Here is a 27,424-nt window from a genome sequence, read left to right on the forward strand (position 1 = left end):
CAGTAGGCTTCCTGCCGCCACTAGATTGTCAGACCCCGGTGGCTTCTCATTGTTGAAAGACAACAATCATTTTTTTCACCTCTTCCACACCGACTTTACGGAATTCAAAAGTACATTTCTTGTCTTTCATAATTTGGTCAGATATACTTGGATGTGTAGTGTCAGCGTTTGTTGCTGGCATGTCATCCCTAAGTTTGTTTATCTTGGCAATATCAGTGGGTTTTGCGATAAATGAGCCATCTGATTCAATGTGTGAAGGAGCCGAGTTGGATTCTTTTCCCAGAATTTTGTTTAATGTGCTCCAACGCTTTTTACTATCATTCTTTATATAGTTTCTCTTTGTTTCATAGTATAGTTTATTTTTATTTCATTTAGTCACATGATTTCTTAATTTGCAGTACATTTGCCAATCAGTTGGGCTGCCAGACTTCCTCATCAATGCAAGGAGATTCCTCATCAATGCAAGGATATTTAACAGTTTTTACAGTCATTTCCTTAATAGGTGCGTGCTTATTAGTAACTGGAATAATCAGTTTAATAAATGTGTCAAGTGCAGCGTCTGGTTGCTCCTCATTACACACCACAGACCAGAAAATATTCTAGAAATAGCATTTCACAATCAACATCTTGATCAACTCTATGCAAAGGAGATGTGTCCTGCAGGAGGCTACGACCCCCTTCTCATGTAATGTGGTAGGGACTTCCCAAGGATCCCGGAATGCACGGACGGTGTTAGTGGGGGAACAGGAAGTTCCGGGAAGGCGCCCACCATTCTTCAGTATAAAGAAATCGCCAGAACGATGCGGTCTAGAAGATAATCTTCGTGTCCGTTTCTATTTATTACTACAGGTATGTAATAGCACGTTTAAACTTTCTAAAGAATATATTTACTTGAGATTTCTGAATTCGTTTTGCAAGTTATTGATTTTGTGTAAAATTCACGAGCTGGTAAAATGGCGGCACCACTCGGTCTGCGTCAACGGATTTCTTTATTTTTTTATTGCAACAATAATAACAATATTACACATTAGTACAGGGACATTCCTGTGAATACAATTTAAAAAAATGTAAAGTACAGGCAGTGAGGGTGCAGCAGAGAGACAATTTCACGGTTGCACTACTGTTTTGAAGCTGAATGTGATGATTATCAGTTTTCTACATGTGTACTAATATTCAGAGACATTAAGTTGTTTCTATCTTTATTTATAAATGTTACTATGGTGTGAACAGACATACTATTGGTTTTGATTGAAATAATACAGTGAAGACAAGGTTATTCAGGAAAATAGTACATAGTGCTGCCTAAAACAAAAGGCAACCTTGTACTAAATGGTTTTTGAGACATTTATGCGAATTCAGGAAATCTGCTATAGTTGAAATGCCTTTAAGTTCTGTAGCCTAATTTAAAGTGTATACTTTGTCTAATGTGAATTAATGAATGTTTTGTTGTCAATGCTTAGCTACCAGATTTATTGAAATGAGATCAGTGCTTGACTTGGACAGGAGCTCACTGGAGCTGAGAACCGTCACCTCAAATGTCTACTGTTTGAGCTCATGTTCCTCTTATAGAATATTAGCTTTACAGTATTGTGGAGCTCCTGCACCTAAATATAAACCATATTTTTAGAGAATAAATCAAGTGCCTGAACTGTCAAGACTAACTTTTGTGTCCGTTTCTCTTTATTACTACTGGCCGCCTCAGATTAACCATGAGGGCGGTAAACATCAACAGTGAGGACAAACCCAGCCTGCCTCTCTCCTTCCACACTGAGTCCAAACCTACAGTCACTGGGTCCTGATTGTGACAGTGGAGCCCAGTTTGCACTGCAGGATCCAGAGATGGCATCAGTGAAGCTGGAGGACTGCAGTCAAACACTGGAGCTGAGTGTCAACATTAAAGATGAAGAAGAGGAGGAGAAGATTGGGACATCTGTTAGTCATGGTAAGAGCAGGTTCTATCTAACTAAGTTTGTTGTTCGTTCCAACTTCCTACTGTGCATGAAAAGTTGCAGTAGAACTGTTTCATGATGATGTAACGTGGGTCGTATAAAGGGGACCAAGGCGCAGCGTTTAGAGTGCTCATACTTTACTTTAATGATAACACTTAAACAAAACGACAGCCAACAGTTCCGTCAGGTGATACTCACAAAACAACTACCCACACCAACACAGGAAAAGCAGGCTGCCTAAGTATGGCTTCCAATCAGAGACAACGATAGACAGCTGCCTCTGATTGGAAACCATACCTGGCCAAAACATAGAAAACAAAAACATAGAATGCCCACCCATCTATCACACCCTGACCTAACTAAACAGAAAAACACAGCTCTCATAGGTCAGAGCGTGACAGTACCCCCCCCCCCCCCAAAGGTGCGGACTCCCGGCCGCAAACCTGAACTTATTGGGGAGGGTCCGGGTGGGCATCCATATTTGGCGGCGACTCTGGTTCCGGGCGTAGAACCCCCCCGCCCACTGATCCCCCCCGCTTCTGTGTGTCCGGGGGAACCAGACCGTGGGTCATCGCCGGAGGCTCTGAAACGCCAACCGCCGCTGAAGACTCTGAGCTGAAGGCCGCAGCTGAAGGCTTTGGGCTGCGGACCGCCACTGAAGGCTCCGGGCTGCGGAACGCCGCTAACGGCTCCGGACTGGGGACCGCAGCTGACGGCTCGGGACTGGGGACCGCAGCTGACGGCTCCGGACTGGGGACCGCAGCTGACGGCTCCGGACTGGGGACCGCCGCTGAAGACTCCGGGCTGCGGACCACTGCGGACCGCCACTAACGGCTCCGGACTGGGGACCGCCGATGACGGCTCCGGACTGGGGACCGCAGCTGACGGCTCCGGACTAGGGACCGCCGCTGACGGCTCCGGACTAGGGACCGCCGCTGGAGGCTCCGGACTAGGGACCGCCGCTGACGGCTCCGGACTAGGGACCGCCGCTGGAGGCTCCGTACTGGGGAGCGCCGCTGGAGGCTCCGTACTGGGGAGCGCCGCTGCAGGCTCCGTACTGGGGAGCGCCGCTGGAGGCTCCGTACTGGGGAGCGCCGCTGGAGGCTCCGTACTGGGGAGCGCCGCTGGAGGCTCCGTACTGGGGAGCGCCGTTGGAGGCTCCGTACTGGGGAGCGTCGTTGGAGGCTCCCTACTGTTGAGCGTCGCTGGAGGCTCTGGACTAAGGAGTGTTGCTGGAGGCTCCGGACGGAGGAGTGTTGCCGGAGGGTCCGGACTGGGAAGCGTCATTATCGGTTCCGGACTAGTGACCGTTGCTGATGGCTTCATGCTATGGATCATCACAGGAGGCTTCACACCATGGATGATCTCTACAGGTGCCGGGCTATGGATTATTCCTACAGGCTTTGTGCCAGGGTTTATCCCTGCAGGCTCCGGACCATTTATAATCCCTTCAGGCTTTTTGCAAAGGATTATTTCTACAGGCTCCGGGCCATGGATTACCTCTAGAGGCTTCGTGCCATGGAACATCCTTACAGGCTCCGGGTCATGGATCATCAGTAGAGGCCTCGTGCCATGGATCATCTCTATAGGCTTCGGACCATCGCTTATCACAAGAGGCTTAGATTGTGGAGCTGAAACAGGTCTCACCGGACTAGGAAGACGCACTGAGGACCGAGTGCTCAAAGCAGGCACCGACCGTACTGGGCTATGGAGGCGAACTGGAGGGAGAGTGCGAGGGGCAGGCACAGAACGTACTGGGCTACAGAGGCGCACTGGAGAGAGAGCGCGAGAGGCAGGCACATGCTCACCACAATAAGCACGGGGAGTTGGCTCAGGTCTCAGTCCTGGCCCAGCCAAACTACCCGTGTGCCCCCCCAAATTTCTTTGGGGGGGGCTGCCTCCCATTCTTCCCCGGTAGGCTCCGATATCTCTCTATTACTTGCCCCCAAGTCCAGTTTCTCCTTTCTATCCACTCCTCACTTGACCAGGTGTCCATTTCTGCCCGGGCACGCCGCTTGATCTAATCATGGTGGGTAGTTCTGTAACGCGGGTCGTTTAAAAGGGACCAAGGCGCGGCGTGTAGAGTGCTCATACTTTACTTTAATGATACTTTAATGATAACACTTAAACAAAACGACAGCCAACAGTTCCGTCAGGTGATACTCACAAAACCGAAAAAACTACCCACACCAACACAGGAAAAACAGGCTGCCTAAGTATCTGTATCTCTGATTGGAAACCATACCTGGCCAAAACATAGATGGGTGGGCATTCTATGTTTTTATTTTCTATCACACCCTGACCTAACTAAACAGAAAAACACAGCTCTCCTAGGTCAGAGCGTGACAGATGAACTGTTAAAATGAAGCGGTAGATGTTATTTCATGCTACTGACACTTGCATGGTTTGACACCAGTATTGCCAGAATTAGTTTTATTCACTGGGATATCTGGAGTGATCACTAAATAATTGAAGTAGTGTTTTAAAGTTATATGACATGAGTCTGTGTAGATACTAACCCTTGTGATAGTGATTAGAGGATGACACTCCCCATCTTACCCACTTTTAGAATAGTTTTATTCCCCTTTTGTATTGCACAACCTTCTTATATGAATACATACAGTGCATTTGGAAAGTATTCAGAGCCCTTGGCTTTTTCCACATTTTGTTACGTTACAGCCTTATTCTAAAATTGATTAAATAAAAAAATGATCATCAATGTTCTTCACAAAGGAAACACAGGTTTTTTAGAAATGTTTGTACATGTATTAAAAATTAGAAACAAAAAGACCTTTATTTACATAAGTATTCAGGCCCTTTGCGCTGAGACTCGACATTGAGCTCAGGTGCATCCTGTTTCCATTGATCATCCTTGAGATATTTCTACAACTTGATTGAGAGTCCACCTGTGGTAAATTTAATTGATTGGACATGATTTAGAAAGGCACACACCTGTCTATATAAGGTTCCACATTTGTCAGTGCATGTCAGAGTGAAAACCAAGCCACGAGTTTGAAGGAATTGTCCGTAGAGCTCCATGAAAGGATTATGTCGAGGCACAGATCTGGGGAAGGGTACCAAAACATTTCCAAATAAGAAGTGTAATATGCAGTTGCAGATAATGCAGATTACTCTAAGAACTAGAGCCAATATTCACATAAAAAATAGAGGATTTACAGTTCCAATGCTTCTAGAATATCACCGGTTTGCAAAAACTCACAAAACAGATCCCAAATATTATGAAACTCTGGGGCTTTCTTTTTAACTATATAAGTATATTTGTCAAGAGCCAGGCTTGACGTTAATTATTTTAACCAACGACCAAGTGAGGGAATTGACATGCTTCCATTGGAGAGCAATTGAACGTCTAGCTTGTAATAGACAGAGGTCAACCATTTTATTTTCTCTCCTATGTAAAGAGAGATTCTTTGGGTAAAGATTTAGGAGGCATAGTTTAGGGATTAGTGGTATTTGGGCAGAGGTCATCTCAGAGATATAGCGCAGTACTGAGCTCCAAAACGTTTGTATCTCAACAAATTCCTCCAGGCAATGATACAAGGTGCCTAAATGTGTGTTACATTTAACACACAGCTCTGGGGTATTAGAGTCACATTTGTGGAGCTTAACAAGGGTGATATATGTTCTCATTATCCAATCTCGGGCGGGTGTTTATTGTCTGTATCTGAGCTCTAGAGCATATCATACCCCAATACACTGTACATATCCGAAAGTGGACCTAGAAGTTTGTCCTTAAATATCTATTGGGAGCCCATCTGGACCTGCCTCTTTACCTCCCTTCATATTGAAAATAGCATCAGATATTTCAACACCATCCACTTCCTTTTCCAGATCCAATTTAGTGTCTTCTGAACTAGAGGGAACATCAAGACCTGATTAGTTCTCAGGAGATTCAGTGTTGTAAAGTGTGTTGTAGTAGGAAGCAAATGTTTGGTTTTTTTCTACAGGATCCATTGATAATTGTCCTGTTAATTATGAATTGCAGGAATGGCTCGGTCTGAATTGAACTTCTTAATGCACCAGGCCAGCAATTTAACAGGTTTTCACCATGATCATAGGACTGTTTCAGCCTAGTTAAGCTGTTTGCAGCCTTTGAGGTGGAAAGTTCTTCATACTGAGCTATAAGAGAAAATAATTCCATGTTTACTTCTACTGAGTTATCCAAAAAAGCTTCCCTCTGCAATTCTCTGATTTTGCTGTCCAGCGCTCATTTTCTGATTTAAATTTCATTGAGTTGATTTGAAACTGGTAGAATGTATAGTTTCCCCCCCAATACATGCTTAAGAGGCTTTCAATCTGGTACTCACTGACATTTGTTTAGTGTTCAATACATGACAAGATCCTGAGGGCCATTGTCCTGCCATTCATCCGTCGCCATCACCTCATGTTTCAGCATGACAATGCACAGCCCCATGTTGCAAGGATCTGTACACAATTGAAAATGCTGAATATGTCCCAATTCTTCCATGGCCTGCATACTCAGACATGTCACCCTTTGAGCATGTTTTGGATGGTCTGGATCAACGTGAACGACAGCTTGATCCAGTACCCGCCAATATCCAGGAATTTCGCACAGCCATTGAAGAGCAGTGGGACAACATTCCACAGGCCACAATCAACAGCCTGATGAACTCTAGGCAAAAGAGAGGGAGGCATTGGCAGCTACCCACTTCTCCAGTGCTTCATTTGTAAATTGGGTGGTGCCGGAACCAAAAGTGAACCCAAGAGGGGAGGTGACCTGGGGGGCTCTGAGGTATGTCGTGACTGTCCTGATCAGGTCAGGTTACAGGAGACCAGAACCCTACAGATTATCTCTCACCCCAACAGAGGAGGAGAGAGCTAGGGGTCTGAAGATGTGGGGGTTTTATGACCCCTCACGCCCATGATTTATCTTAGGCCACAGACAAAATTCCTTTGTCCTCTCACTATGGAGAACCAGCCTCAGAACATTAAACATGCTGTAAAGGGACTTTGGAACAATGGTTTCCGTCAGCCACAATGGTGGTCATGATGATAGATGGAATATGAAAATGTATGTAATTTTTGTTTTGTTATTAAAGGTTAATAGATGACGTTATTACAAAAACATTGTAACTTTAAGAGTTTTCCCCGTATATGCCTGATGTTTATACATTGTACGGTGTGGAAAATGTCCAAATCAAAGAGAATGTTTTGGTATAGATGCAATGTGAAGTTAGTTGTCTAAAATTGGATTTGAATAAAATCTAGACCTTGCCTTTTAACTTGGTACGTCCAGAGAATTGCCCTAAAGGCGGTTACGCCCACTTCTGACCCGAGGGTATAAGACATGGGAGTTAAGAATGAACAGATCAGACTAAGTGACCCAAGCTACAGCCGAGGTCTAAAAAGTCAACGAACCCCAAAACGCAACACAAGGTTGAAGACAAATCTCTTTTCTACCCAAGCTACGGATGAGTAGCTGTGTCTAAGTGGGTGAATTCAAGCCGAACCACCTAACCTCCACTCTCCATCGAATCGTGGTATCTACACTGTTTCATTCCTAGGCTGTGAGCTCTGAGCTACAGAGCTGTCTGTCCTCAGAAGACCCCTTCCAGAGCAAGGGCGAGGAATCAGACCACTAAGCCAAAAAGGACACTGACATCGTGAGGACAACCAGAGAGTTGCGCCGGAGAAGTGCGTCATTGAGAAGCCCAAACGACCCACGCGGAGCTTCCCATCTGAGACCTCCAACACGTAATTACGTCATTATATTCTGACCCATAAGAGCGGCAGTTCGGGGCAAGGCTAGGGTTAAAATAAGCATAGCTGACAAATGCACCCAAATGTATATTTCTCTCGTGTACTTTCTCTGTTTCTCTCTTTTAAATCCCCATTTTTGGTAACATGCACCATAGTGTGTTGCCCCGTTATACTAAGTTCTAATCAATAGCCTAGACTGTGTTTTGTGTATCTTTTATCATTATTTTAGCTTTCTAGTAAATAAATAATGAACTAAGATAGGTGTGGTAAACTCATTGGTGGGACCCGGGTCCGTGCAGATTCCCGGATTATGCGACGTTCAGACATGAGACTAGAGGAAATTGATTAATTAGCGACTGTTGTAAAATCGATATTCTGATATTCTTTGAGTTAATTTGGGAAATAGAAACTCAATAAAACCAATTTTCCCATGGTGCCCCAGGTTAATGAGTTAATAATTGCTTGATTCATTTAATCACGCAATTAGAAACCTTTAATCATTCGATGAGCAACAGTCGTCACATTAACTAATACAACGTCACGACAGGTACCAGAACATATTAAATAAAATACCTTTATAATAAGGCATTGCATGCACTATCATGGCTTTAGTGTACTGGCAAAGAGCAGTGGTGTGGAGCCGCTTGCAGAAGTTGTACACATGGAGTACATTTATTGTAGCCTGGAGTCCTGGTAAAATGTTGCCTTTAATAAACAGATTTCTTGCGGTTCTACATCATTTTAGATGGCTGGAGACTTTTGCAGAATCTTTTTTAATACCTCTCAATGACCAAAATGACCGACTCCTTTGACACTGACAAACTGAGAATCTGAGATCAATAAAAACGACCTTGTCTCTAATCCATCAATAGCCTAGGCCAGGTGTGAGGAGAAACACATTGTACAATATGAGGAGGAAGTTATAGTCCTTAACAAGCTTTCCAGTTTCACTGACTCACCCAATGATGTTCAGCTCACTCACCGGCCAAAAGCTCATCTTTCTCTTGCTTTACTTTGTAAAACTATGCTGTTTGCTCAATAGACCTATTTGGAAGTTGATAACTTGGTAACAGACAGATTAGTATGTTCTATTCAGCAGGATCTATTTGCTTTACAACCTATGTTTTCTAGCGATTGTATTAGAAATATAATAGGAAATAAATTATGAAGTGCAATGCTGGAGAGAAGAGTTGCTGGCTCATGTCTATAACAGCACAGAGAGGGAGAGAGATCATAGAAAGTGAATCTCATTTTAGTTCTGTGAGAGATACAGGCGTGCTTCTCTCTCACCACAGCAATGGCCACGCCTTGGTCTAAATAGGCTACAATGTTGCACAAACCATAAACCTGGGATGGCCCAACATCAATCAATTCACAGAATATCAGGCACGTTTTCACATTACGTTTTTTTAGGAGGCATGACAATTACAGAGGAATCCAAATGTAATTACTCTGATGGCTTTTATTAGGATTTTTACATTGCAAATAGTGGACATTTATTTTTCATGCCACAAGAGCTTGGTTACCTGATCCTGACAAATAAGTTCCAGAGCGAAAGACTACAAAACTGAGAGGTGCCGGAAGATCCGGCTCAAATTAAGTACCGCCCTTCTCATATAATGGGGTAGGGACATAATAATCCCTGAAAGCACGGAGGGTTGCACCATATTTTTTTATAACTAAACCGGACGTTTGCAATGGGAAGAGTTGAGTCATAGTGGGCAGAGCCAAGCACAAGGTAACGAGATCCTATTAGCGCGTTCTAGCACACATCTGCATATTTCTTAGGGAACGCCTCCTCTGTGAATATTTATTATGGATCCCCATTAGCTGCTGCTGTTTTTTAAAATAAAATTGTACTGCATAATTGTGGAATAGAGTTCCATGTAGTCATGGCTCTATGTAGTACTGTGCGCTTCCCATAGTCTGTTCTGGGGCATAGTGGGCAGAGCCAAGCACAAGGTAACGAGATCCTATTAGCGCGTTCTAGCACACATCTGCATATTTCTGTTAGGGAACACCTCCTCACCTCTGAAGCGCTCGTGTGCAATAACTCAAGTCACCTTTGCGTTCCTTCTAAACAAAGCGATTTATAAAAAATATAAAAGATAAACTTCTACAAAACGTAGTCCACTCTGTTCATAACAGATTTTAGTTTGGTAGTGAGTGGAAACGCTAAGCGCATACTTCACATTTATACATCTGGTGAAATATCTGTCTCATTGTTCTATCTGTGGCTGCACTGTGGTTGTGGGGGAACAGGAAGTCCCAGGCAGGCACACACCATTCTTCAGAATAAAGAAAACGTTTCAGAACTGTGATGTTAAGGACATAACCCTTGTGTCTGTTTCTATTTATTACTGCAGGTATGTAATGGCACGTTTAAACTTTCTAATTTCGAAAGAACATGTCATACCATGCTAGGTAACATCCGTTAAGGTATCATCACGTTTGGTAAAGGGTTGATGTGTTATTTTTGTGTCAAACCGAGTGAACGTGATACACAGATATTCACATAGCTAGACACTTTGGGTTTGTCTGAGTGGATGTACATAATTTCCTCAAGGTCATTTAATAAAGAATCCATTTATTTGAGATTTCTGAGTTTGTTTAGCATGTTATTGGTTTTGTGTAAAATTCACGAGCTGGTAAAATGGCAACGCCCACTCGGTCTGCGTCAACGAACTAAAGTGCGGGTGCAGAGAGACATTTTCACGGTCACACTACAGTTTTGAAGCTGAATGTAATGAATCAGTTTCCTACATGTGTACTAATATTCAGACACATTCAGTTGTTTCTATATTTATCTATAAATGTTACTATGGTGTGAACAGGAAATACTATTAGTTTTTTATTTGAAATGATAGTGAAGACAAGGTTATTCAGGAAAATAGTATAGTGCTGCCATAAACATACTGTAATCTTGTACTAAAGGCTTTGTTGTCATTTATGCATTTATGTGAATTTGGGAAATCTACTATAGATTAAGTGCATTTAAATTGTGTAGCCTAATTTAAAGTGTATACTTTGTCTAATTTAAATGAATGAATGTTGAGTCAATTCTTAGCTACCTGATCTATTGAAATGAGATCAGTGCTTGACTTGGACAGGAGCTCACCAGAGCTGAGTACCAGTACCTTCTACTGCTTCTGCTCGTTTCTTTTATAGAATATTAGCTCAAAAGTATTGTGGAGTTCCTGCACCTAAATATAAACAGTACCGTCACCCACAATGAGTATCGGCACCTATTTCAGTCCAAGTCCAGCACTGAATTAGATAATTGAACATGAAGAAATATAATATATTTTTAGAGAATAAAGAAAGTGCCGGAACTGTCAAGATTAACTTTTGGTGCCTGTTTCTCATTGTTACTACAGGCAGACTATAATGAAGTATGAGAACAGTGAGGACAAACTTAGCCTGCCTCTCTCCTTCCACAGTGAGTCCAAACCTACAGTCACTGGGTCCTGATTGTGACAGTGGAGCCCAGTTTGCACTGCAGGATCCAGAGATGACATCAGTGAAGCTGGAAGACTGCAGTCAAACACTGGAGCTGAATGTCAACATTAAAGATGAAGAAGAGGAGGAGAAGATTGGGAAATCTGTTTCTCATGGTAAGAGCAGGTTCTATCTAAGTTTGTTCGTTCCAACTTCCCACTGTGTATGAAAAGTTGCAGTAGAACTGTTTCATGATGAACTGTTTTAAATGAGAAGGTAGATGTTATTTCATGCTACTCAGACTTGCATGGTTTGACACCAGTATTGCCAGCATTTGTTTTATTCACTGGGTTATCTGGAGTGATCAGAGAGTAGACTAAAGAAGTGAAGTAGACAAACTGCCAGTGTTTTTAAAATGTGTCTGTAGTTACTGTTGTGTAAATATTGAATAAAATATTTCTCAGATACCGGAGCTTGTGAATTCAAATAGACTTTATTACAAAAGTAACAAAGCCGAGCAATTCCATGGAAGAACTGATTCTCCATTCTTAGTACTCAGCTTTTATACAGTTTTACCCATACATAAGTGTCACTCCACTTTATGTAAAAGATTAATACCTTCTAGCTTTGGCCACCTTAATCTTACTGCCTTTCTTATTGTCTCAGACATTAGGGCATAGATTCTATTGGTGGCGTGACACACAGACATGCACACTCCTACTGCAGGTCTAATGGTGCCTATAACTGATTAGCTAATGTTCCTGTCCATAGGTCTTCACAAGTTCAGGCCGATGTTGTCTATGTATGATTAACCCATGTGCATGTCCAGTAGCCTTCACAAGATCAGACATGGCCCAGACCAGTCATGTCTGTGTTGGTCTACCTTGCCTCATCCACACGGATTATGCTTATGTTCTGTTTTTTACATGTCTAATGGTTAACTCGATGTTGATCAGGCTCTGTACATTCACATGGGCTCAGCCTTCATTCTGCTTACACCTGTCTAATAATTAACCTTAAATCGATTCTTCTTTCTGCTTCAAAGAGAACAGTATAGGTACTGAAAATCACCGGATGACTGGAAATTCTCTAACATTACTAACACTTGTGAGTGGAGAATGACACGCCCCTTTTTTGTTAATTTTGCAAGTGACTATTGTAGCTGGAAACTGCTTTTTTTTTTTTTAATTCTTTTTTTAATGGAATATCTACATAGGTGTACAGAGGCCCATTATCAGCAACCATCACTCCTGTGTTCCAATGGAATGTTGTGTTAGCTATTCCAAGTTTATCATTTAAAAACTATTTTTCTAATGATCAATTAGCCTTTTTAAAATTATAAATTTGGATTAGCTAACACAACGTGCCATTGGAACACAGGAGTGATGGTTGCTGATAATGGGCCTCTACGCCTATGTAGATATTCCATTTAAAAAATCAGCCATTTCCAGCTATGATAGTTATTTCCAACATTAACAATGTCTACACTGTATTTCTGATCAATTTTATTAAACACATTTTTGGGGTTTTCTTTCAAAACAAGGACATTTAAAAGTGACCCAAAACTTTTTTTAAATGTAGTGTATGTCACCCGGTATAGCCAGAAGAGGACCGGCCACCCCTTTGAGTCTGGTTCCTCTGTTTCTTCCTATGTTCCTACTTTCTAGGAAGTTTGTCATAACCACTGTGCTTCTACATCTGCATTGCTTGCTCTTTTGTGATTTTAGGCTGGATTTCTGTAAAGCATTTTGTGATAACTGCTGATGTAAAAAGGTCTTCGTAAAATAAATTTGGTGACATGTACAGTACCAGTCAAAAGTTTGGACACCTACTCATTCAAGAGTTTTTCTTTCTGCATTGTAGAATAATAGTGAGGACATCAAAACTATGAAATAACATGTATGGAATTGTGTAGTAAAAAAAAAAGTGTTAAACAAATCAAAATATATTTGAGATTCTTTAAAGTAGCCACCCTTTTGCCTTGACAGCTTTGCAAACTCTTGGCATTCTCTCAACCAGCTTCATGAGGAAGTCACCTGGAATGCATTTCAATTAACAGGTGTGCCTTGTTAAAAGTTAATTTGTGGAATATCTTTCCTTAATGCGTTCGAGCCAATCAGTTGTGTTGTGACAAGGTAGGGGTGGTATACACAAGAGAGCCCTATTTGGTAAAAGACCAAGTCCATATTATGGAAAGAACAGCTCAAATAAGCAAAGAGAAATGACATTCCATCATTACTTTAAGACCTGAAGCTCAGTCAATCTGGAACATTTCAAGAACTTTGACAGTTTCTTCAAGTGCAGTTGGAAAACCATCAAGTGCTATGATGAAACTGGCTTTCATTAGGACCGCCACAGGAATGGAAGACCCAGAGTTACCTCTGCTGCAGGGGATAAGTCAATTAGAGTTATCAGCCTCAGAAATTGCAGCCCAAATAAATGCTTCAGAGTTCAAGTAACAGACACATCAACATCAACTGTTCAGAGGAGACTGCGTGAGTCAGGCCTTCATGGTCGGATTGCTGCATAGAAACCACTACTAAAGCACACCAATAACAAGAGATTTGCTTGGGCCAAGAAACACGAGCAATGGACATTAGACCTGTGGAAATCTGTCCTTTGGTCTGATGAGTCCAAATTTCAGATTTTTGCTTCCAACCGCCGTGTCTTTGTGAGATGCAGAATAGGTGACCGGATGATCTCCGCATGTGTATTTCCTACCGTGAAGCATGGAGGAGATTTGACGTTGTGGGGGTGCTTTGCTGGTGACACTGTCTGATTTACTTAGATATCAAGGCACACGTAACCAGCATGGCTACCACAGCATTCTGCAGCGATACGCCATTCCATCTGGTTTGGGCTTAGTAGGACTCATTTGTTTTTCAACAGGACAATGACACAACTCACCTCCAGGCTGTGTAAGGGCTATTTGACCAAGAAGGAGAGTGATGGAGTGCTGCATCAGATGACCTGGCCTCCACAATCACCAGACCGTAACCCAATTGAGTTAGTTTAGGATGAGTTGGATTGCAGAGTGAAGGAAAAGCAGCCAACAATTGCTCAGCATGTGTGTGAACTTCAAGACTGTTGGAAAAGCATTCCTGGTGAAGCTGGTTGAGAGGGTGCCAAGCGTGAATCTAAAATACAAGCTATTTTGATTTAACACTTTTTTTGGGGGGTTACTACATGATTCTATATGTGTTATTCCATAGTTTTGATGTTTTCACTTATTATTCAATGTAGAAAATAGTAAAAATAAAGAAAAACCCTTGAATGAGTAGGTGTGTCCAAACGTTTGACTGGTACTGTATAATACACGAACTGACTGGTTCTTCTGATGTTCACACAGGAGATCATGTTGAGACATTCTCTACATCCAGAAAGCAACAGCAGGAAGATCACAGAGCTAAGAGGTCTCACCACTGCCCACATTGTGAGGAGATTTTCCCAATTCTATCAAAGCTAAAAATACACCTAAAAATACATACAGGAGAGAATCTGTATTTCTGCACTGACTGTGGGAAGAATTTCACAACATCAAGGGCTATGACAGTTCATCAGAGAGTACACACAGGAGAAAAGCCTTACTCCTGCTCTGACTGTAGGAAGAGTTTCTCTCAATCGAGCCACCTAAAACAACATGAACGTATACATACAGGAGAGAAGCCTTACTCCTGTTCTGTCTGTGGAAATAGTTTCTCTGGAGTGGGACATCTAAAACAACATGAACGTATACACACAGGAGAGAAGCCTTACTCTTGCTCTGACTGTTGGAAGAGTTTCTCTCACTCGAGCCACCTAAAACAACATGAACGTATACACACAGGAGAGAAGCCTTACTCCTGCTCTGACTGTGGAAAATGCTTTACACAATCGTCTCAGCTAAAAGTTCACCAGAGAACACACACAGGAGAGAAGCCTTACTCCTGTTCTGTCTGTGGAAATAGTTTCTCTGGACTGGGACATCTAAAACAACATGAACGTATACACACAGGAGAGAAGCCATACTCCTGCTCTGACTGTGGAAAAGGCTTCACAACATCAACTGAGCTAAAAGTTCATCAGAGAACACACACAGGAGAGAAGCCTTGCTCCTGCTCTGACTGTGGAAAATGCTTCACAACATCAACTGAGCTAAAAGTTCATCAGAGAACACACACTGGAGAGAAGCCTTACTTCTGCTCTGACTGTAGAGCGAGTTTCTCTCAATCGAGCCACCTAAAACGACATGAACGTATACACACAGGAGAGAAGCCTTACTACTGCTCTGACTGTGGAAAATGTTTTAAATCATCAGCTGAGCTAAACAGTCATCAGAGAACACACACAGGAGAGAAGCCTTTCTTCTGCTCTTACTGTGGCAAGAACTTCTCCCGATTGGGCAGTGTAAAAACACACCAACGGCTACACACAGGAGAGAAGCCTTACTCCTGTTCTGACTGTAGGGTGAGTTTCTCTCAAATGGGCCAGTTAAAAAGACACCAAGGTGTACATAATAGTAGCCTCATCAGTTCTCTCAGACCAGCTAAGATTAGTCACTCCACTTAATTATCATCTCATAAAATAATTGGCAACGTTGAATTGGATCAAATGAAGAAGTGTAGAACACTTGTAATCCTATTGTTTCTCACTGTGAGAACAAGGCAGAGGAAAGGGAGCGTCATAGAATGTTAGCCTCTCTTTACTGATCAGTGTGCACCTTGTCAGTTATGCTGTGTTTTTTTAGCCCGCGTCCGTAGAGACACATACCAGCTCTACTGGTAGTACTGGTACTACCAGCAGTACTGCACCTGTCAACGGCACAAGTTGTTCTGCTTCCATGAGCACATCCAATGCTAGCATCAGCAATTCTACATTTGTTGTTAGCCCAGCTAGCATGGACACTGACAGTTGTGATTCTGATTCAGCCGAAGCACTACTGTCCCTTTACCCGGGAAAGCACCGAACAACAGACGGATGTTGGACCATCGAAGAGGTGCATTTTGGTGAGAACTACATTGATTTGGGGTTCACTTATATTGGGAATAGTGCCTTTCCTCAGCCACAGTGTGTTTATATCTCACAACTCGATGAAACCTTCACTCTTGCGCAGACATTTAGAAACAAAACATGCCAATTTGAAAAATAAGCCACAGGAGTTTTTTGAGCGAGAGTTGAGACAACTTTCGAGTAGGAAGACATGTATAAAAGCAACAGATACCATTTAATAAGAAGGGCCTAGAAGCGTCTTATATGGTGAGCTACCGAGTGGCTAGGACAGGCAAGCTCCATACTATTGTGGAGGACTTAATTATTCCTGCTTCCGCGGATATGGCTGGGACAATGCTGGGGGAAAATGCCCCCAAAATTATACCGTTTCATGACGCATCAGTGACATGGCAGATGTTTTGAAACAATTACTGCTTCGCATACAAGCCAGTGAATTCAGCTGGATGAGTCAACAGACGGGCCTGGCACAGCTCCTGGTATGTCTGTTACGTTTTTGGGGGGTCAATTAAGGAAGACATCCTCTTCTGCAAACCACTGGAAACCTGGATAACAGGATATATGTTTAAAGTACTGGACAGCTTTGTGACATCAAATGGACTTTGGTGGTCAAGATGTGTTGGTATCTGTACTGATGGCGCGAAAGCCATGACAGGGAGACATAGTGGAGTGGTATGCGCGTGCAAGCAGTTGCTCCCAACGCTACTTGGGTACACTAGCATCCACCGAGAGGCTCTTAATGCCAAGGGAATGCCTGACAGCTGGAAAGACGTTTTGGACACTACAGTGAAAATGGTTAACTTTGTTAACAAGGACAACACACAGGTCTTTCCGTCATTGTATGATTTTTTTGTGTGCAAATGAACTCAAGCTTACGGACAATGTCAAATGTGATCTAGCGAAGCACCTGAGTGAGTTTGGTGTGCAAATACGCAGGTACTTTCCTGAAACGGATGACACAAACTAGATTCGTTTTCCGTTTCATGCCCTACCTCCAGTCCACTTACCGATATCTGAACAAGAGAGCCTCATCATAATTTGCAACAAGCGGTTCTGTGAAAATATAATTTAATCAGAAGCTACTGCCAGATTTCTGAATTGGGCTGCGCTCAGAGTATCCTGCTTTGGCAAATCGCGCTGTTAAGACACTGATACCCTTTGCAACCACGTACCTATGTGAGAGTGGATTCTCGGCCCTCACTAGCATGAATACTAAATACAGGCACAGACTGTGTGGAAAAGGATTTAAGACCGACTCTCTCCAATACAACCCAACATTGCAGAGTTATGTGCATCCTTTCAAGCACACACTTCTCATTAACCTGTGGTGAGTTATTCACAATTTTCAATGAGCAAGTAAGGTTTTATATGTAAGATGGCTAAATAAAGAGCAAAATTGATTATTATTATTATTATTTGTGCCCTGGTCCTATAAGAACTCTTTGTCACTTCCCACGAGCCTGGTTGTGACAAACTCACACTCATTCTTATGTTTAATAAATGTATTGTGTGTGTGTGTATGTGTGTGTGTGTGAGACAGGCTAACAATATTTGAGAGCGTGCTGACCCTGGTGCTAGAGGGGGTACGCAGCTGGAGGTTGAATGTTTGAAGGGGTACGGGACTATAAACATTTTGGGAACCACTGGTCTAGATAATCCCAGTTCCTGCTGTGTCATGCTGATGGGATACTAGGGTATGGAGAAAACCATGAGTACATGCATCCATGCCGTGTATCAGCATTGCAGGCTGGTGGTGGTGGTGTGATGGTGTGTTTTCATGGCACACATTGGGCTCCTTGATAAAAGTGGAGCAACGTTTTAATGCCACAGTATATCTAAACATCATTGCCAATCAGGTGCATCCCTTCATGGCAGCAATGTATCCAGCTGCAAATTGATTTTTTCAGCAGCATTATGCCCCATGCCACAAGGCTTGTCCAGGAATGGTTCCATGGAAACCGTGACAGGGAATTCAGCTTACTGCAGTGGCCTGCCGAGTCACCAGATCTCAATCCAATTGTGCATCTATGGGAGGATATGGAACGAGCTATTCGGAGTAGAGATCCACTCCCAGCCAACCCGACACAACTGTGGGAAGCATTGGAGTCATCGTGGCCCAGCATCCCTGTGGGTTTCTTTCCACACCAGGTGGAGTCCATGGCCTGGCGAATTGAGGCTGTTCTGAGGACAAAGGGGATTCCAACTCAATATTAGGAAGGTGTTCCTAATGTTTTGTACACTCAGTGCCAAAGAAAATTATTCAGACCTGGACTTTTTCCACATTTTGTTACAAAAAATCCTCAATCTACACACAATAGCCCATAAAAACAAATTGAAAACACTTTTTTAGATTTTTTGGGGCAAATAATAAACAAGTATTCATACTGTTTACTATGGAGACTCAATTATTCTCAGGTGCATCCTGTTTCCATTAAGTATCCTTGTGATGTTTCAACAACTTGATTTGGAGTCCACTTTGTATATTTAATTCAAACAGGCACACACCTGTCTATATAAGGTCCCACAGTTGACAGTGCATGTCAGAGCATAGTGAAGCATGGTGGTGACAGCATCATGCTGTGGGTATGTTTTTCAACGGCAGGGACTGGGAGACTAGTCAGGATCGAGGGGAAAGTTGAACGGAGCAAAGCACAGAGAAATCCTTGATGAAAACCTGCTCCAGAGTGCTCAGGACCTCACACTGGTCCACCTTCCAACATTACAACAACCCTAAGCACACAGCTAAGACAATGTTTGCAAAATACCTGTTTTTGCGTTGTAATTTGGGGTGTTGTGTGTAGATTGATGAGGAAAAAAACGATTTAATACATTTTATAATAATGCTGTAACGTAACAAAAGGTGGAAAAAGTCAAGGGGTTTGAATACTTTTTGAATGCACTGTATCAGATAAAGATGATGTGATGATCAGTTTTCAGCATTAGTTTCAGTGGATTATTTTTATATTAGCAAACACGTTTTGTTTAATGAGAAACAGGCTATGAATTGACTAGTGTTTATTAAATTGTCTTTTAATGCTAGATTCATTAGTTTAGTCATTGATGAATTTATTTTAACAACTGTTGAAGTTAATTGATATAATGTTTGTACATTAATTTGTTCTGGGCAACATCTTCTCTTGTGTATAATTTTAAGTGAAACAAACTGTTTTAAGTGAAATAGTGTCTATATATGAACCAAATTTGATCCCATTCACATTCTCACAAACAAATGGCGTACACTGTGTATATACAATTGTTGACATCCGATGGTCATTCTTATGGTGGATTGCAAAATGCAGGATCCTTCCAAGTTGAACCCACCAGAGGGGGACTGTCATAACTGGCCTGTGAGGATCAGGTTACAATGGATCACGGTTCTACAGAGATATCTCTCCCTCCCGAAGAGGGGGAGAAGTATAGAGGGATTGATGAGGGGGGTTTATGACCTCACGCCCATCGTAAATTATAAGGCAACAGCCCAACTCCATTCTGTTCTCTAATGTGAGAGACTGGAATGTCTGTGTGCCTTAGGAAGAGTTTACAGCTCAAAACTACACAACATCAAATAAATGGACTTTGGGAAATGTATATTTGATCAGCCAAATGGTGGAAACAATGATGGATGGAATATGAAAATGAATGTCTATTTTATGATGTTCTTAAAAGTGAAATGAGGATGTTATAACGAAAACATTAACTTGAAGAGTTTTCATAATGTATATGTGATGTTTACATACTTTGTGTAGAGAATATGCAGATGAAAGAGAATGTTTTGGTGATGATAAGACTGATTTTAGTTGTCTAAACAAGATCATAGTAAATCCTAATACCTTGCCTTGTAACTAGCTACACCTAGGGAACCCAGAGAGTGTGTCATAAAGATGGAAACGCCCCTTTACTCTACGGTATAAAACATGAGTTAAGAATTTACATATCAGACTAAGTTGACCATGCGCTGCAGCCGAGGTCTACGACTAGTCGTGACCCCGAAACGCAACACGAGGTTGAAGACAAAGTAAATCTCTGAACAATCAAGTTTATGGTGGAGTAGCTATTCTAAGTACTGTATCTAGGAAGTTGAATTTAAGCAGAACCATTCGACTATTCTTTTCAAGTCATCGGTTGTCTACACGGCCCTCTTACCCACGCCGGGAGCATCGACACGGCTCATTAGCCTCCTCAGAAGCCCACTGTCACAGAACGAGTGCAAGGAAACTGACAAGAGAAAGGACATTGTGACATCGTTTGGAAAATCAGAGACTTACACCTGAAGACGAATGAACAAGGCGTTGGCCAAACCTTTCCCACTAAGCGGAACTCGACCCACAAAGAGATACCCAACGGAGAACTTCAACACGTAAATACATGCATTACACTTTTTACCCATAACGGGCAGTTCAGGGCAAGGTGTTAGGGCTGAAACTAAGCATAGTTTACAAATGTATCCAAGTGTTGAATTTCTCTCTTTCTCTCTCTCTCTCTGTAAATCTCCATCTTGTGTTGGTCCACTAGGGACCTGTTGCCATTGTATGAAGTTTTAACCAATAACCTAGACTGTTTGTGTATATTTATCTTATGTTATCATTTAACTGGTTAGTAAATAAATAATCAACTCAATTTGTGTGGTATGTAATAATTAGTGAGACCCGGGTTTGTGCAGATTTACTAATTATATGACATTCAGAATGAGACTGAGGAAATGAATTAATTGGTGACTGCTATGAAATCTATATATTCTGAGTTAATTTGGGAAACGGTAACTCATTAAACAAACTTTTCCCGTGGTGCTCCAGGTTACTGAGTTAATTTTTACAGGATTAATTTAATCACGTAATAATAAACAGTTAATTATTTGATAAATAGCATGTCATCACATTAACGATAACGTCACAACATATTGATGCCCCCGTGCGAGGAATCTAAGATAAAACTAGGCCTCACTGTTGAATTCAGTCCATATTAATTGTGTAGCAAGTTACTCATACACCAATCAGGATTATTGTTGAGAGTGGCGTGTGTGTGGTTTTTCTTTTTCACCAAGATACTAGTGGAGCAAGATTGACTCGTGTTGTATATCTGACACAAATCAGTGTGTAGGGGATTTACTGAATGCTATGAGCTAGGGCGTATGTACCAGCCGATGCAGGCATTCTGAGAAAAATACTAGTTGGGCCCAATGTAGTGTTACTTCTGTCTATCGCGTTCAGGAGCGAGTAGACTTGGTCATAATTAATTTCTTTAGCGTGGACATAGGGCCAGCCAATTAAAAATTGAGTAGATACTGAGGGGGGAAAAAAGTATTTAGTCAGCCACCAATTGTGCAAGTTCTCACACTTAAAAAGATGAGAGAGGCCTGTAATTTTCATCATAGGTACACTATAACGATGACAGACAAAATGAGAAAAGAAAATCCAGAAAATCACATTGTAGGATTTTTAATGAATTTATTAGCAAATTATGGTGGAAAATAAGTATTTGGTCAATAACAAAAGTATATCTCAATACTTTGTTTTATACCCTTTGTTGGCAATGACACAGGTCAAACGTTTTCTGTAAGTCTTCACAAGGTTTTCACACACTGTTGCTGGTATTTTGGCCCATTCCGCCATGCAGATCTCCTCTAGAGCAGTGATGTTTTGGGGCTGTCGCTGGGCAATACTGACTTTCAACTCCCTCCAAAGATTTTCTATGCGGTTGAGCTCTGGAGACTGGCTGGGCCACTCCAGGACCTTGAAATGCTTCTTACGAAGCCACTCCTTTGTTGCCCGGGTGGTGTGTTTGGGATCATTGTCATGCTGAAAGACCCAGCCATGTTTCATCTTCAATGCCCTTGCTGATGGAAGGAGGTTTTCACTCAAAATCTCACGATACATGGCCCCATTCATTCTTTCCTTTACACGGATCAGTCGTCCTGGTCCCTTTGCAGAAAAACAGCCACAAAGCATGATGTTTCCACCCCCATGCTTCACAGTAGGTATGATGTTCTTTGGATGCAACTCAGCATTCTTTGTCCTCCAAACACGACGAGTTGAGTTTTTACCAAAAAGTTATATTTTGGTTTCATCTGACCATATGACATTCTCCCAATCCTCTTCTGGATCATCCAAATGCTCTCTAGCAAACTTCAGACGGGCCTGGACATGTACTCGCTTAAGCAGGGGGACACGTCTGGCACTGCAGGATTTGAGTCCCTGGCGGCGTAGTGTGTTACTGATGGTAGGCTTTATTACTTTGGTCCCAGCTCTCTGCAGGTCATTCACTAGTTCCCCTCGTGTGGTTCTGGGATTTTTGCTCACCGTTCTTGTGATAATTTTGACCCCACGGGGTGAGATCTTGTGTGGAGCCCCAGATCGAGGGAGATTATCAGTGGTCTTGTACGTCTTCCATTTCCTAATAATTGCTCCCACAGTTGATTTCTTCAAACCAAGCTGCTTACCTATTGCAGATTCAGTCTTCCCAGCCTGGTGCAGGTCTACAATTTTGTTTCTGGTGTCCTTTGACAGCTCTTTGGTCTTGGCCATAGTGGAGTTTGGAGTGTGACTGTTTGAGGTTGTGGACAGGTGTCTTTTATACTGATAACACGTTCAAACAGGTGCCATTAATACAGGTAACGAGTGGAGGACAGAGGAGCCTCTTAAAGAAGAAGTTACAGGTCTGTGAGAGCCAGAAATGTTGCTTGTTTGTAGGTGACCAAATACTTATTTTCCACCATAATTTGCAAATAAATTCATTAAAAATCCTACAATGTGATTTTCTGGATTTTTTTTCTCTCACTTTGTCTGTCATAGTTGAAGTGTACCTATGATGAAAATTACAGGCCTCTCTCATCTTTTTAAGTGGGAAAACTTGCACAATTGGTGGCTGACTAAATACTTTTTTCCCCCACTGTATTGGCTTGACCAAGTTAGTAATTATCTCTCTGTCTCGCGTTTTCATTGGTGCGAGTAGACCAACGGGGTATTTGTGTTTTCCGCACGTTCCGGTTAATCGCAAAAAATATTGCTGAAAGGTTGAACGTGAGACGTCACTTAGTAAACCCGTTCTCTTGTTGGAGGGGACTTTTGCTGTGCGGAGTCTCACTTTCCAGCACAAGTGAAGCTAAGCATTGCATCAAATGCTAAGCTAACAAGGGGGAGGAGCCATTTTTGTTTTCCCCTTTGTTCAAAGTGAAATCCCTTGCCGTGCGGGAATCCCATGTGATTTCAGCTTGCGCTATCAGTGACCTCTGGTGCTGAAGAATCGGCAGTAATTGTTTTTAAATAATTCGGGTTACACTGTATGATATGATTTTCAACTTTCTACATAAACTTAGATTAAGCAACGTTTTCAGGTTAATTTAAAGTTTAATTTTCAAATAGCCTAGACAGGTATGATTCATCAATAACATTATTTAAATTGAACAATTACATTTGCAAGCTCATTAGGGCCAACTCCCACTTTACTGATCTGGTATTGTTGGAAGTCCCGCCTTTGCTAGAATCCAGTGGGATTTCAGCTTTCAGGGATAAGTGGTGGTGATGAATAGGAAGTAATTACATTTTTATAATTTCTTTTGACAGCAACCATATGCTCAAATAAAATGTTATTGGGTCACATACACATGGTTAGCAGATGTTAATGCGAGTGTAGCGACATGCTTGTGCTTCTAGTTCAGACAGTGCAGTAAAATCTAACAAGTAATCTAACAATTCCACAACTACCTAATACAGACAAATCTAAAGGGATGGAATAAGAATATGTACATATAAACATATGGATGAGCGGCATAGGCAAGATGCAATAGATGGTATAAGATACAGTATAAAGATGAGTATTGTAGGATATGTAAACATTATTAAAGTGGCATTTTTTAAAGTGACTAGTGATCCATTTATTAAAGTGGCCAATGATTTGAGTCTGTATGTAGGCAGCAGCCTCTCTGTGTTAGTGATGGTTTTTCAGTCTCTCAGTCCCAGCTTTGATGCACCCGTACTGACCTTGCCTTCTGGATGGTAGCGGGGTTAACAGGCAGTGGCTCGGGTGGTTGTTGTCCTTGATATTTTTGGTCTTCCTGTGACATCGGGGGCTGTAGGTGTCCTGGAGGGCAGGTAGTTTTCCCCCGTTGATGTGTTGTGCAGACCGCACCACCCGCTAGAGAGCCTTGCGGTTGAGGGCGGTGCAGTTGCCGTATCAGGCTATGATACAGCCCGACAGGATGCTCTCAATTGTGCATCTGTAAAAGTTTGTCAGGGTTTTAGGTGACGAGCCAATTTTCTTCAACCTCCTGCTGTTGCCGAGGAACTTAAAAACTTTCCACCTTTTCCACTACTGTCCTGTCGATGTGGATGGGGGTGCTCCCTCTGCTGTTTCCTGAAGTCCACGATCATCTCCTTAGTTTTGTTGAAGTTGAGTGAGAGGTTGTTGCTCACGTTTGTTACAACGGGGTACACTGTACTGTATCCAACCAATCTCAACTGATTGGATATCATTGTCTCGTTGACAATAAAAGCCGACAATGACAAACTACTGCTAGACGAGGAACTACATTTGAGAACATATCAATTGCAAGATCAGAGGAACTGCATTTGAGAACAGATTAATTGAAAGATCTGGCTAAGACTTATAACAGAGAACGTGAACAAACTCTTGACCAAGTCCATATTCTACAGGAACAATTCGTTTTAGCCCAAAATATATACGATGAAGTCCACGCAAATCTAAATGAATCAGCTAAAAACAGGGGTGAGCAATTTGATGCCCTGCAAACAGTTTTGTATGAAACCACTCAAAGCAATAATGTTCTATTCCAAAAGCTGCAGACCAAAGACAATCAGTTAATGAACACATTTACCAAGTTGGATGACAAAACAGCGGAACTCCTTGAAGTCGCTGATTCAATGAACGATGAGAAAGTTGGAAAACGTGACCTCTAGGCAAAAGGAGCACATCACTTAATCTCTTGCTTCTCACTCGAGACCTCTCCCTGAAAACAATGACAGATAAGTATGAGGCGGAGCAAGTGCAACACCTATGTGTCTAAGATAAACACCCTCAACTCCCAGGTGGACTCTGCGATACAGCAGAATACCACCCTTAGGTATCATCTGGAGGAACTCCAGAACAGTCACGCGTTTTCGCGGGACTACCTAACCGAGCAACCTAGCTTACAACCAGAGCTCAGGGAACGAAGGAATGTAGATGACAGGAAATTTCAGACTTCACCTCTCTTAGGGGTCCCTCAGTCTTTTCCTCTTGACCATTCGGCCCACAGTACCCTGGCGCCTCCCCGCGCACTTGGCAGGGTTCGCCTTGACAAAATCGTCAAAGTTCCGCATCTTTGACCCCGGTCCTGGAAAGCCAAACGACACTGAGACGTTCTTATCAGACATAGAGGACGCCTTGGATGGCTACCCTAATGCTACAAATACTAACAGGCTTTACCTGTTGAAGCTAACGTCCAACAGACATGTGACAAGGTTCACCCGTCTACAACAGCAACACGTGCAAAACGACTACGCTAAACTTGCCACGGCTTTGAAAATAGAATTCAGTGGTTCTGAGACTCGCAAACATGATAGCTCATTGGCTAACAATGTCAAACAAGCTCGAAATAAACACTCACAAGCCTACTATCATTGTTCAGCTTTGTTCAGCTTACTTTGGCATGCTCACTGAAACAGGAATAGAAGAGCTATTGCCGCTCAAACAATTGTTTCTGTCGAACATGTATCCCAACTTCATTGACTTCTTGGGCCCTACTGCCCACATTGCCAACGGGCCCTTTGCCAATTTCGTCACTTCTAGAGCTTGCGAGCACAGCTAAGAGCCCGGACAACTAGATTTTCATGCTCGATCCAGATCGACTGGGTCGGCCCAGTTGCCAGGTCGGCCAGATGCGAGAAATATCTCCTCACAGTGACTTGCACATTCACAAAGTAGGTGGAGTGCCTGCCCGCAAACCAATGACACAGCGGAAAGCACGGCCATCATTTAGCTCAACCACATTTTCAGTCGTTTCAGCCTGCCAGGAGAAACCATTGACGGCAACAGAGGAACCCACTTTTCAGCAGCTGTAATGACCGAACTGTGGTGGCTCCTGGGAGTCAAAGCTAAACTCCACATCGCGTACCACCCTAGGAGCTCTGGCAGGGTAGTAAGGAGCAACCAGACAATCATCAGAATCCTGAGGAAATATGTGGCAGCCAACCACAAAGATTGAGACCTCAAACTCCCACTGGTACTGATTGCGATCAGAGCCACACGCAACAGGTCTACGGGAATAACACCAATCGAGATGATGACGGGCCGGCAAATGACACTTCTACTGCATCTCCTGTACCAACCGGGAGATGTCGCCGCAGCCACCGCCTACACGGCTCATCAACACGTGACGGACTTGCGAACCCACCTCCAAACTACCTTTGCGTACGCTCAAGGAAAGTTGGAAAGAAGTGCAGAAGGTGACAAGACCCATTACGACAAAAAGGCCTCGCACCAGGTGTTCGAGGTAGGGGATTATGTGTGGTACTACATATACACCAAACCCGCGGGCATTGCGGCAAAGTTCCTGCCCCACTGGACGGGGCCACAAGAGATTGTGGTGTAACTGTCACCTGTAGCTTATCAAATCAGGAAAGGTCGACAATCCACCATGTTAGTGGGTCCACAGGAACCAAATTGTTTTACACTCCCCCATGTCAGCCAGCACCGAATAGACAGAAACCTAGCAAAGTCAGAGGTACTAAGAAAATTCTTACGTTTCCTCAGCTCATCCCTGCCAGGAGATTAGTATGTTGCAGGACAATATCAACAGTGACAACGAATGTACACTACAGTTCAACAGTTTGGGGTCACTTATAAATGTCCTTGTTTTTTAAAGAAAAACACTTTATTTGTCCATTAAAAAAACATAAAATTTATCAGAAATACAGTGTAGACATTGTTAATGTTGTAAATGACTATTGTAGCTGCAAACAGCAGATTTTTAATGGAATATCTACATAGGCTTAGAGGCCCATCATTAGCAACCATCACTCCTGTGTTCCAATGGCACGTTGTGTTAGCTAATCCAAGTTTATCATTTTAAAAGGCGAATTGATCATTAGAAAACCCTTTTACAATTACGTTAGCACAGCTGAAAACTGTTGTTCTGATTAAAGAAGCAGTAAAACTGGCCTTCTTTAGACTAGTTGAGTATCTGGAGCATCAGCATTTGTGGGTTCGATTACAGGCTAAAAATGGCCAGAAACAAAGAACTTTCTTCTGAAACTCATCAGTCTATTCTTGTTCTGAGAAATGAAGGCTATTCCATGTGAGAAATTGGCAAGAAACTG

The 27,424-nt window shown here is 42.5% G+C and overlaps 2 protein-coding genes across 3 annotated transcripts in view; both read left to right on the forward strand.

Moving 5' to 3' along the window:
* Positions 1-535: 535 nt before the first annotated feature.
* Positions 536-27,424, forward strand: part of LOC115179515 (zinc finger protein OZF) — a 919,448-nt gene continuing 892,559 nt past the window's right edge. The window contains exons 1-3 of one of the 2 annotated variants that reach the window (XR_003872931.1): positions 548-849; positions 1,703-1,942; positions 11,129-11,185. Coding sequence is in view for 1 of the 2 variants with exons in the window: in XM_029741117.1 (XP_029596977.1) it covers positions 1,840-1,942 (103 nt within the window). In the remaining variant the exon portion in view is untranslated. Of the gene's footprint in view, positions 850-1,702; positions 1,943-11,128; positions 11,186-27,424 lie in introns of those variants that run through there. The other variant, XM_029741117.1, reaches the window with a different exon arrangement.
* On the forward strand, positions 11,976-15,717 carry LOC115179211 (gastrula zinc finger protein XlCGF17.1-like). The gene is made up of 2 exons (XM_029740605.1): positions 11,976-11,993; positions 14,520-15,717. Exons 1-2 carry the CDS (start codon positions 11,976-11,978, stop codon positions 15,672-15,674), a joined length of 1,173 nt encoding a protein of 390 aa, XP_029596465.1. The 3' UTR covers positions 15,675-15,717.

The sequence above is a fragment of the Salmo trutta genome, chromosome 39 (genome assembly GCF_901001165.1).
Source record: "Salmo trutta chromosome 39, fSalTru1.1, whole genome shotgun sequence".
NCBI classification, from domain to species: domain Eukaryota; kingdom Metazoa; phylum Chordata; class Actinopteri; order Salmoniformes; family Salmonidae; genus Salmo; species Salmo trutta.